At 44.6% G+C, this 12,957-nt stretch overlaps 1 protein-coding gene and 1 long non-coding RNA gene across 2 annotated transcripts; one reads left to right on the top strand and one right to left on the bottom strand.

Moving 5' to 3' along the window:
- Positions 1–1,742: 1,742 nt before the first annotated feature.
- LOC138672370 (uncharacterized) lies at positions 1,743–2,183 on the top strand. The gene is made up of 2 exons (XR_011319727.1): positions 1,743–1,801; positions 1,993–2,183. It is a non-coding gene; the product is annotated as an uncharacterized lncRNA (long non-coding RNA).
- Positions 2,184–2,329: 146 nt separating this feature from the next.
- Positions 2,330–5,015, bottom strand: LOC138671306 (uncharacterized). Its single transcript, XM_069759378.1, has 3 exons — positions 4,559–5,015; positions 3,370–3,789; positions 2,330–2,895 (listed from the first exon to the last, which is right to left on the bottom strand). The coding sequence occupies exons 2-3, from the start codon at positions 3,787–3,789 to the stop codon at positions 2,368–2,370; spliced, it is 948 nt and encodes a 315-aa protein (XP_069615479.1). The 5' UTR covers positions 4,559–5,015; the 3' UTR covers positions 2,330–2,367.
- Between the last annotated feature and the right edge of the window lie 7,942 nt (positions 5,016–12,957).

A 12,957-nucleotide genomic window follows, 5' to 3' on the forward strand; every position in this document is an offset into this window, starting at 1 on the left:
GGACAGTTTGAATGTTGCAGAGCCACTATGTGCCACTGCTATGGGACAGTTTGAATGTTGCAGAGCCACTATGTGCCACAGCTATGGGACAGTTTGAACGTTGCAGAGCCACTATGTGCCACAGCTATGGGACAGTTTGAACGTTGCAGAGCCACTATGTGCCACAGCTATGGGACAGTTTCAACGTTGCAGTGCCACAGCTATGGGACAGTTTGAACGTTGCAGAGCCACTATGTGCCACAGCTATGGGACAGTTTCAACGTTGCAGTGCCACAGCTATGGGACAGTTTGAACGTTGCAGAGCCACTATGTGCCACAGCTATGGGACAGTTTCTACGTTGCAGAGCCACTATGTGCCACTGCTATGGGACAGTTTGAATGTTGCAGAGCCACTATGTGCCACAGCTATGGGACAGTTTGAACGTTGCAGAGCCACTATGTGCCACAGCTATGGGACAGTTTGAACGTTGCAGAGCCACTATGTGCCACAGCTATGGGACAGTTTGAACGTTGCAGAGCCACTATGTGCCACAGCTATGGGACAGTTTGAACGTTGCAGAGCCACTATGTGCCACAGCTATGGGACAGTTTGAACGTTGCAGAGCCACTATGTGCCACAGCTATGGGACAGTTTGAACGTTGCAGAGCCACTATGTGCCACAGCTATGGGACAGTTTGAACGTTGCAGAGCCACTATGTGCCACAGCTATGGGACAGTTTGAACGTTGCTGAGCCACTATGTGCCACAGCTATGGGACAGTATGAACGGTGAAAAGTACTATGTGGCACAGCTAACTGCTGACCGAACTTTTTTTTTCCTTCACAGAGGCAAAGAGACAGCGCCGCCGTAGACACGAGGCATCACACACCGCTTCTGAAGTCCCAGAGCCCTCCGGGTCAAAGACAACTGATCCTAGTAGGTTCCCACAATAATGTGATTTGGATTTGGTTGCAGGTCCCCTCCTCCCCCCCCCCCCCGGCAGCCAGTGTTGCCATATATGCTAACAGACCTTTTTTTTAAAAAAATTTTTTTCCTTCACAGAGGCAAAGACACAGCGCCGCCGTAGCGACGAGGCTTCTCACACCGCCTCTGAAGTCCCAGAGCCCTCCGGGTCAAAGACAACTGATCCTAGTAGGTTCCCACAATTATGTGATTTGGATTCAGTTGCAGGTCCCCTCTTCCCCCCCACCCCCTCCCCCGGCAGCCAGTGTTGCCATATATGCTGACAGACCTTTTTTTTTTTTTTTTTCCCTTCACAGAGGCAAAGACACAGCACCACCGCTGCCACGAGGCATCCCGCACAGCCTCTTCTGGCTCTGTGCCCTCAGGGTCCAATGTCCCGGAGCCCTCCGGGTCAACTCCTCCAGATCCTAGTAGGTTCCCACAATAATGTGATTTTGATTTTGTTTCTGGTCCCCTTCCCCCCCCCGGCAGCCAGTGTTGCCATATATGCTAACAGAACTTTTTTAAAAAAATTTATTTTTTTTTTTCTTCACAGAGTCAAAGACACAGCACCACCGCCGCCACGAGGCATCCCGCCCAGCCTCTCCTGGCTCTGTGCCCTCCGGGTCAACTCCTCCAGATCCCAGTAGGTTCCCACAATTATGTGATTTGGATTAAGTTGCAGGTCCCCTCTTAACACCCCCCCCCTCCCCCGGCAGCCACTGTTGCCATATATGCTGACAGACCTTGTTTTTTTTTTTTCATTCACAGAGGCAAAGAGACAGCGCCGCCGCCAACAGCACGAGGCATTCAACAGCGACTCAGATCCAGAAGTGCCCTCCGTGCCTCAACATCCTAGTAGGTTCCCACAATTAAGTTATTTGGATTTTGTTGCAGGACCACTCTTTCACCCCCAACCCAAACAACCACCCTCCCCCCCTTCCCCCCCAAGTCAGTTTTGCTTATTTTTTTTATTTTTTTTCATTCACAGAAGCAAAGACACATCGGGAGACTACTGTGTTATTAATGTTATGTTTTTTGACCCACAGCTCTCGTCACTGTCAACAAGGAGGATATTGAAGCCGGCATAGACAAGTTACTCCACACTATGGCACATATTCAGGAGCAGCACAATGTGGCAATGGAGGAGCTGCAGAAGCTGCGGGACATGTGCCAGCAGTTGTAGGCGGGCCAATAATCCATTTTTTGTTGTTCCAATTAAAAGATTTTGTTAAACTTTCATTCGATTTTTTTTTTTAGTTAACTGTACATGAATTTGTTACGTTAATTTGTTCCCTCATACAGTGCTGTGATTGAGACACACCAATCAAAAAGTAGTGATAGAATTTATACTAAAAGCTTTTATTTCAAACATTATTTTAACAAGACAATAAAAAAAAAGGAATGTAAAAGTAGTTAGGAAATCACAAATTATGATACGACGATTGTTCCGGCTGAAAATTTTGGTGCCTGATGGGCGAAGCCATATGTAAAGGTATTGGTGTGTAGGAGTTATTAGGGGGTGGCTGGCCGAAGTGGGAAACGTGAGGATTGTGTCGCATCGATGTCTGACCCTGTGACCAACCATTGTAATTTGATGGCTCTGTCCGCTGTATTGGCCGGGAAGAGACCAAACAAGTGTTCTTGTCCAAATCGCCATCAGTACCCTTGTTTACTGCTTCCAGAATCAGACGCTCTGCTAGTATTCTTTGGTTGTCGTCCATTTTTGCCAGTTTGTCAACCACATAGTGTCCAAACCCCTCTAACGCAGGGCTAACATTTCTTGTCAACACCTTCTTTGCCAGGCTCAATAGTTCATTTGAGGCGTCTGAGGTGGCTTTCCGTTTTCTTGGACCTTGCCTCGATTGACTCCTGGCAGGTGCAGCCTCCACTAAATCTGTTGTTGTGCAGTCCTGTGAACAGTCAAGTGTACTCTCCTGCGCACTGTCATCCTGGGGGGGGGAAAAAAAAAAAAAGTTATGAACCCGGCAACAAAAAGTAGTACCACCATAACCGCATCCAAACTATATATTCGTAGTAGGTAACAAAAAGATTATAATATATTTGATGCTTAGTAATATTCTTTAACCCTCCCTTTTATTGAATACTTTGAACTACACTGTTCTGACTGCTATGGGAACCTGACCAATATTTTATAGTCTAAATAGTCTCAACAAGAGTACATCGGCAGCTTGAAGCGATACTATTTTCTATATTGCTTAGATGGTATGGTTTACATATATCTCCATTTCATACATATTAAGTTCCCCTTATAATACTTGACTGCAACAGGGTTACTTATGTGTACATGTTTTTGTAACAACTTTAAACTGATGTGATAATCAGAAGTATAAAACCTAAAATGCAGAGAAAAATTATGTAATTATAGGACACATTGGTGAACTTTCGTCCAAAGAGCTACTTACTTGTTGCCCTTGTGACTCCTGCTCGGCGTGGTTCTCCGAAACTATTGGTTCCACAGGTGCCAACAATCGAAGACACGTTGAAGTCCGTGGCACCTCTTGGTCCCTCAGAAAATTAAGATGCTCAAAATACCACAGTTTTGGCACATAAACTTCTTCAGTGGAAGCTCCGGACCTTGTAGTCTGAAGAACCTTGTTCAGCTCCTTCCTCCAGACCGTGCGGAGCGCCTGGATTTTCTTTTTAATAACTGCTTCGTTAGCTGCCTCATCTGGTGCCTGACGATTGTAAAGCTCAATGAGCTGTAAGTAACCCTCCCTCCTCTTTTCCCTGTTACAATACTCAGGAGATTTTATTTTCCAGAGGCAGGGAAAAGACTGATAAATCTCGATGAAATCCCTGATGAACTCCACACGATTTGACATCTAAAAAGTAATTATAAAAAAAAATTACATGGTTGACAAAGAGTCCTATTAACAATACTTTTGCCAGTGTGCCAAACGCTTAACAACAGCAGCCACACAAAGCGCCACGCCATAGGCCACCATAACCCAAAACAGTGTACCGCCCGCTTCCCTACAGCAGCCACACAAAGCGCTCATGGTGACCATACATTGTACCATCTGCCACGCTCTAGCTCAACAGACACAACCGGTCATAAGCAGTCACAACAGCGTACCATCCGCATCGCTTCAGCGGTGGAACGAAGCGGTCATGCCGAACAAACTGAGTTCCATCTACCACGCTGTAGCCCACCAGTCACGACCAGTCACGACCAGTCACAACAGCATACCATCCGCATCGCTTCTTCCATCTGCCGCGCCATAGGCCACCATAACCCAAAACAGTGTACCGCCCGCTTCCCTACAGCAGCCACACAAAGCGCTCATGGTGACCATACATTGTGCCATCTGCCACGCTCTAGCTCATCACACACAACCGGTCATAAGCAGTCACACCAGCGTACCATCCGCATCGCTTCAGCGGTGGAACGAAGCGGTCATGCCGAACAAACTGAGTTCCATCTACCACGCTGTAGCCCACCAGTCACAACCAAGCACAACAGCGTACCATCTGCCACATTGTAGCCCTCCAGTCACAACAGTGTACCATCCACTTCGCTTCAGCGGTGGAACGAAGCACTCATGCCGTCCATACAGCGTTCCATCCACCACGCCCAAGCGGTTTACATACCTCGAAGCAGCGGTGCAAAGCGTGGTATATTCAGCGAGGTACAAAATTCCGATGTCCAGGTCCACCAAGTGTCCAAGTACGAAGTGAAGAAAGGAAATTTTGAAAGCAGTGAAGTGGCATTGGGAACAATAGCGCTCAGGTGACAAATTTTCCAACCAATTGTGTGCACAGAACCTTTGGCCTATCACCACACTAACTAGTGGCACAACACGCCCCTTGTGAACAACGTCACGCACAGATTATGCAAAATTTGCTCTGAATCGTCGTGTGTGACACGACCGTACGACTGTCCCATACGACTTCTACATCGCAAATACGTCATGAATTTATCGCTTCAGCGTCGTGCATCGTGTAGTGTGACCGCAGTCTACGATGTTTGAAACGATAATTAAGCGACGATGCAACGTCACAAATCGTGCCGTCGTAGCGATCTAAATTGCACTGTGTGACGGTACCCTAACACACCAGGAGACACAGAACAAGGGGTGTAGGCAAACACAGGAACTGAATATGTACAATCAGTCCTGGAATTGCGGCAGCATTTGTAATGTGAACAACGCCAAAGAAGAGTTCGTTATGCTTACAGCAGATGAAGGGTAAACCAGAAAAGAAATGGATAGCAGCTGGCAGCAGAGACGAAGAAGAGGCATAATTGTTTATAGAGAAGATTCACTCGGATGCAGCAGTGTTTATAGTATGAGCAAATCCAAGAGGAGTTTGTAATGTTTACAGCAGATGAAGGGTTGATCAGCAAATGTGAGCCAGAAAGTAAATGCAAGATTGAAGAAATCACAGGAGTTTGCAGAGAAGATATTCAGCTGTTAGAACTGATGAGGCTACCTCCAAAGCACATGATAACTTGATAACTGAACACTAGATTAATGAATACTCAGACACACATTGGTTAGAGTTGGCCTTAAAAGGCATTAGATGATGACATCACAGGAGCTCTCCTGGCAACCTATGAAACCCAAGTAGACCTCAGCAGAGGAAGGCAGCCATAGGGGAAGAGAGCAGAGGCCGCCACCCAAGCTGTACAGGTACATAACAGTACAGTGCATTTCCACAGCTCTCAATCTCTTGTCTCACTTATAATTTTGTGTGAAACCTCCTAAATGAGTTGTCCCATATTTACAAAAGCATCTATAAAATTTTTTTTTTTTTTTAAAAAACACTGCTAATATTATAACTTTTTTTTAATGTTTTTACATTTTTTTCCATCATAGCTAGGGCATTGGTTAGGTTTATTGGATGCTTTTGGGCTAGAATTCTGACTAGGGTAATAAAATAGGTACATAAAAACCACAAAAATGTAACAGAAAATAAAAAGTAAAAATAATATTAGAATAGCCTGTAACTTGGTGATCATTGGGACCCCAACGTTCTTTAGAATCAGGGCTCTGGAGCCCTGAGAATAAGGCTCTGAAACCTTGTCCTGAATAGAAAAGAGGTGCAACTACTTTGTTCTATAACACCAGAGGAGTAACCACAGAATGTAAGCTTTTCACCTAGTCCCTATTTAGTAACTGTCTCGTTCTCATTATTACATCTCCCTTCAAATGCCAAAATTTTACAGTAGGCAAAGCTCTTTTCATATTTGAGTGTTGATAACTGACTCAAAATGTAATAAAAAAGTTAGCAAAAGTTGGGGTCACAGAGGACCCCATCGTTGTTCCAACTGACTAGTGGCTACCAAACTGAAAGGAATTATGGTTTAATACCACAGGGAACATTTTCAAATAAGGTCAATACATTTAAAGTTAGTAATGATGTACGACATCAATTGAAGCCAGAATATTTTATTTAAATTTGCAAAGAGTCATTGAAAATTTTACAGTGAGTTGTACGTATTAGGGTATGTGCACACGTTGCGGATTCTCTGCGGATCCACAGCGTTTTTTGTGCGGTGCAGAAATGCTGCAGATCCGCAATTGATTTACAGTACAATGTAAATCAATGAAAAAAAAATGCTGTGCACACTTTGCGGAAAATCCACTGCGGAAACGCTGTGGTTTAAAAGAAGTAGCATGTCACTTCTTTTTTGCGAATCTGCAGCCTTTTTGTACCCATTCCATTATAGAAAACCGCAGGGGAAAAAAACACAGCAAATCCGCAAAAAACGCACAAAAAACGCTGCGGAACTGCGCAAAAAACGCGACAAATCCGCAGGTGCGTTTTCTGCCAGGAGAGGCAGAATCCGCACCAGAAATTCCTATGCCTAATCCGCAACGTGTGCACATAGCCTAAAAGGATATATATCATTAAAGTCCTAAATAGCCAAATAGAACACAGACAGCTGGGTGAGTAAGTGATTGATTTGTGTATTTTTAATAGAAATGCTGGGGTTTTTTTTCTTATGGAAATTCCACTATTAATTTTTTGGCAAACCTATGTGATAGTTTTTCTTTGAATTTTTCCTGCAATAATCCAAAAGTACTGGAGTTTTTCCATATGGTAAATCTTGAAGAGAACCACGATATTACCTCCATTGTCAACCAATTCGTGGTTATTCCTTAGCCATTGTAAATGTCTTTTCTTTTTACATCTACAGGCAAATTTGCCATTTCTTAAGGATACACCAAGGCTTTTACTTCTTTGGTTACTAGTTTGAAGAAAAGATCTAAGGCCATCCTTGCCGGTAATGTGGGATTTATCGTGGATGGAATTCCTTCTGCGAGACAGAATAATCTTAGTGTTCTTGGTGTTCACCAGGCTTGTCCAAAAGTTCTCATAAAAAATTCCTGTGTTCTTCCAAAAAAATAGGACTTAATCCTAACCTGCCAATCTTCATTGGCATGTATCCTATCTTTTCATCCCTTTCTCACAAATTAATTTTGTGGATTGATTTATATCAATTAATTATAAACTCACTGAAGTTAACATCCGGGCTAATACAAACGTGTTGACCTTTTGGCAACACAGACAATCAGAGCAGGGACATTATTAGAAAGTGACTTCTCTGTTATATATTCCGTCTGGATCATTCTTCCAGGAGATATCGGTGCTGTATTTGTTGCCTTTTTTTTTTGCTTTTGTTTGATTTTCTTTTGTTGCGTCGTCTACAGGGATATCACTCCCACTAGCTGTTGGGAATGTCCAGACATGGCTTCCTTCTTGGAACATCTTCTCCAAGAAGGAAATCTTCTGCTTTTTATTTTTATTTTTTTAATATCTAGGTTTTCAACTTTTTTGTCTCTTTTATTACTCCATTGAATACTCTTCCCAATTATGAAAATACTAGATGGTGGCGTCTGTTATTATGCTTAAACCTTTTTTCCTCCAAACGCAGAGGATGCCCCCTTGTCCCTGTTTCAGGTCTATGATTAAAAAGATCATCATAAAGGTCTTTGTACTGTCCCCTCATATATTTATAAATTAAAATAAGATAAAATAAGATCACCCCTTAGTCTTCGTTTTTCCAAACTAAATAGCCCCAAGTGTAATAACCTATCTTGGTATTGCAGACCCCCTCAGTCCTCTAATAACCTTGGTCGCTCTTCTCTGCACCCGCTCCAGTTCAGCTATGTCTTTCTTATACACCGGAGACCAGAACTGTGCACAGTATTCTAAGTGTGGTCGAACTAGTGACTTGTATAGAGGTAACATTATATTCTCCTCATGAGCATCTATGCCTCTTTTAATGCATCCCATTATTTTATTTGCCTTTGTAGCAGCTGCCTGACACTGGCCCCTGAATATGAGTTTGTCATCCACCCATACACCCAGGTCTTTTTCATTGACGGTTTTGCCCAGAGTTTTAGAATTAAGCACATAATTATACATCTTATCACTTCTACCCAAGTGCATGACCTTACATTTATCCCCATTAAAGCTCATTTGCCATTTATCAGCCCAAGCTTCTAGTTTACATAAATCATCCTGCAATATAAAATTGTCCTCCTCTGTATTGATTACCCTGCAGAGTTTAGTGTCATCTGCAAATATTGAAATTCTACTCTGAATGCCCCCTACAAGGTCATTAATAAATATGTTAAAAAGAAGAGGGCCCAATACTGACCCCTGTGGTACCCCACTGCTAACCGCTACCCAGTCCGAGTGTGCTCCATTAATAACCACCCTTTGTTTCCTATCCCTGAGCCAGCTCTCAACCCACTTACACATATTTTCCCCTATCCCCATTATTCTCATTTTATGTATCAACCTTTTGTATGGCACCGTATCAAAAGCTTTTGAAAAGTCCATATACACTACATCCACTGGGTTTCTTTGGTCCAGTCCAGAACTTACCTCTTCATAGAAACTGATCAAATTAGTCTGACATGAACGGTCCCTAGTAAACCCGTGCTGATACTGGGTCATGAGGTTATTCCTCTTCAGATACTCCAGTATAGCATCCCTTAGAATGCCCTCCAGGATTTTACCCACAGTAGAGGTTAAGTTTACTGGCCTATAATTTCCGAGTTCAGTTTTTGTCCCCTTTTTGAATATTGGCACCACATTTGCTATACGCCAGTCCTGTGGTACATACCCTGTTATTATGGAGTCCAGCGACGTAGTATATTGCCCAGTCACGTATTGCCCAGCCACATAGTATATAGCACAGTCACGTAGTATATTGCCCAGTCACGTAGTATATTGCCCAGCCACGTAGTATATTGCCCAGTCACGTATTGCCAGCCACGTAGTATATAGCACAGTCACGTAGTATATTGACCAGCCACGTAGTATATTGCCCAGTCACGTAGTATATAGCCCAGCCACGGAGTATATTGCCCAGTCACGTAGTATATTGCCCAGCCACGCAGTATATTGCCCAGCCACGTAGTATATTGCCCAGCATAGAGCCACGTAGTATATTGCCCAGCCACGTAGTATAGTGCCCAGCCACGTAGTATATTGCCCAGCGACATAGTATATTGCCCAGCGACATAGTATATTGCCCAGCGACGTAGTATATTGCCCAGCGACGTAATATATTGCCCAGCCACGTAGTATATTGCCCAGCCACATAGTATATTGCCCAGCGACGTAGTATATTGCCCAGCGACGTAGTATATTGCCCAGTCACGTAGTATATAGCCCAGCCAAGGAGTATATTGCCCAGTCATGTAGTATATTGCCCAGCCACGTAGTATATTGCCCAGTCACGTATTGCCCAGCCACATAGTATATAGCACAGCCCACGTAGTATATTGACCAGCCACGTAGTATATTGCCCAGTCACGTAGTATATTGCCCAGTCACGTAGTATATAGCCCAGCCACGGAGTATATTGCCCAGTCACGTAGTATATTGCCCAGCCACGTAGTATATTGCCCAGCCACGTAGTATATTGCCCAGCGACATAGTATATTGCCCAGCGACGTAGTAAATTGCCCAGCGACGTAGTATATTGCCCAGCCATGTAGTATATTGCCCAGCCACGTAGTATATTGCCCAGCGACGTAGTATATTGCCCAGCGACGTAGTATATTGCCCATCCACATAGTATATAGCCAAGCCACGGAGTATATTGCCCAGTCACGAATTGCCCAGCCACATAGTATATTGCCCAGTCACGTAGTATATTGCCCAGCCACGTAGTATATTGCCCAGTCACGTATTGCCCAGCCACATAGTATATAGCACAGTCACGTAGTATATTGACCAGCCACGTAGTATATTGCCCAGTCACGTAGTATATAGCCCAGCCACGGAGTATATTGCCCAGCCACGTAGTATATTGCCCAGCCACGTAGTATATTGTCCAGCATAGAGCCACGTAGTATATTGCCCAGCCATGTAGTATATTGCCCAGCCACGTAGTATATTGCCCAGCGACATAGTATATTGCCCAGCGACGTAGCATATTGCCCAGCGACATAGTATATTGCCCAGTCACGTAGTATATTGCCCAGCCACGTAGTATATAGCCCAGCCACGGAGTATATTGCCCAGTCACGAATTGCCCAGCCACATAGTATATTGCCCAGTCACGTAGTATATTGCCCAGCCACGTAGTATATTGCCCAGTCACGTATTGCCCAGCCACATAGTATATAGCACAGTCACGTAGTATATTGACCAGCCACGTAGTATATTGCCCAGTCACGTAGTATATAGCCCAGCCACAGAGTATATTGCCCAGCCACGTAGTATATTGCCCAGCCACGTAGTATATTGTCCAGCATAGAGCCACGTAGTATATTGCCCAGCCATGTAGTATATTGCCCAGCCACGTAGTATATTGCCCAGCGACATAGTATATTGCCCAGCGACGTAGTATATTGCCCAGCGACATAGTATATTGCCCAGCCACGTAGTATATTGCCCAGCCACATAGTATATTGCCCAGCGACGTAGTATATTGCCCAGTCACGTAGTATATTGCCCAGCCACATAGTATATTGCCCAGTCACGTAGTATATTGCCCAGCCACATAGTATATTGCCCAGTCACGTAGTATATTGCCCAGCCACATAGTATATTGCCCAGTCACGTAGTATATTGCCCAGCCACGTAGTATATTGCCCAGTCACATAGTATATTGCCCAGCCACGTAGTATATTGCCCAGCCACGTAGTATATTGCCCAGTCACGTATTGCCCAGCCACATAGTATATAGCACAGTCACGTAGTATATTGACCAGCCACGTAGTATATTGCCCAGCCACGTAGTATATTGCCCAGTCACGTAGTATATTGCCTAGCCACGTAGTATATAGCAGAGCCACGTAGTATATTGCCCAGTCACGTAGTATATTGCCCAGCCACGTAGTATATTGCCCAGCCACATAGTATATTGCCCAGTCACGTAGTATATTGACCCGTCATGTAGTATATTGCCCAGCCACGGAGTATATTGCCCAGCCACATAGTATATTGCCCAGCCACGTAGTATATTGACCAGCCACGTACTATATTGCCCAGTCACGTAGTATATTGCCCAGCCACGGAGTATATTGCCCAGTCATGTATTGCCCAGCCACGTAGTATATTGCCCAGCCATGTAGTATATTGCCCAGCCACGTAGTATATTGCCCAGTCACGTAGTATATTGCCCAGCCATGTAGTATATTGCCCAGCCACATAGTATATTGCCCAGTCACGTAGTATATAGCCCAGCCATGGAGTATATTACCCAGTCACATAGTATATTGCCCAGTCACGTAGTATATGGCCCAGTCACGTAGTATATTGCCCAGCCACGTAGTATATTGCCCAGTCACGTAGTATATTGATCAGCCACGGAGTATATTGCCCAGTCACGTAGTATATTGCCCAGTTACATAGTATATTGCCCAGCCATATAGTATATTGTCCAGCCACGTAGTATATTGCCCAGCCACGTAGTATATTGCCCAGCCACGTAGTATATTGCCCAGCCACGTAGTATATTGCCCAGCCACGGAGTATATTGCCCAGTTACGTAGTATATTGCCCAGCCACGTAGTATATTGCCCAGCCACGTAGTATATTGCCCAGCCACGGAGTATATTGCCCAGCCACGGAGTATATTGCCCAGTCACGTAGTATATTGCCAAGCCACGTAGTATATTGCCCAGCCACGTAGTATATTGCCCAGCCACGTAGTATAGAGAGTTAAAAAAATAAAAATAAACATATACTCACCTATAGCCCGTTGAAGTCCTGCTATACTTACCCTCCGCCGCCTCTCTCGCTCCTTGCCACGCTTCCGGGATCGCTCCATTGCAAGCGGCAGCTTCCGGTCCCAGGGCTGGTGTGAGCAGGACCTATGATGACGTCGCGGTCACATGACTGTGACGTCACGGCAGGTCCTTGTCGCACACCAGCCCTGGGACGTCACCGGAAGCTGCCCCTTGCAATGGAGCGGTCCCAGGAGCGTGGCGAGGAGCGAGAAAGGCGGCGGAGGGTGAGTATAGCAGGTTTTTTGCTTTTTTTTTTTAATTATTTTTAACATGACCTATTTTTACTATTGATGCTGCATTGGCAGCATCAATAGTAAATAGTTGGGGACACACAGGGTTAATAGCAGCAGTAACGGAGTGCGTTACACCGCGGGCCGTTACCGCTGCCATTAACCCTGTGTGAGCGGTGAGTGGAGGGGATTATGGAGCGGGCGCCGGGCAGTGAGTGCAGGGGAGTAGCGGAGGGACTAATCGGACTGTGGCCGTCGCTGATTGGTCGCAGCAGCCATAACAGGCAGCTGCCGAGACCAATCAGCGAACGAATAACCGTGACAGAAGGACAGACAGACGGAAGTGACCCTTAGACAATTATGTATATAGATTGTTTATCTGCCAAGAACTTATCTTTTTCTCTCTCTTTGGTTAGGGATCACTTTTTTTTACCATTGCTTTCTAAGACGCTACAAAACGTCTTTTCTCTAATTCTCGAGTTAATTGCCTTTCTTGTTTTTTACTTTTAGCTCTTTTTATACCAACTGCAGAATATTATTTTTTAGTTTGTTTCAACAC

This window comes from Ranitomeya imitator, chromosome 3 (genome assembly GCF_032444005.1).
Source record: "Ranitomeya imitator isolate aRanImi1 chromosome 3, aRanImi1.pri, whole genome shotgun sequence".
NCBI lineage: Eukaryota > Metazoa > Chordata > Amphibia > Anura > Dendrobatidae > Ranitomeya > Ranitomeya imitator.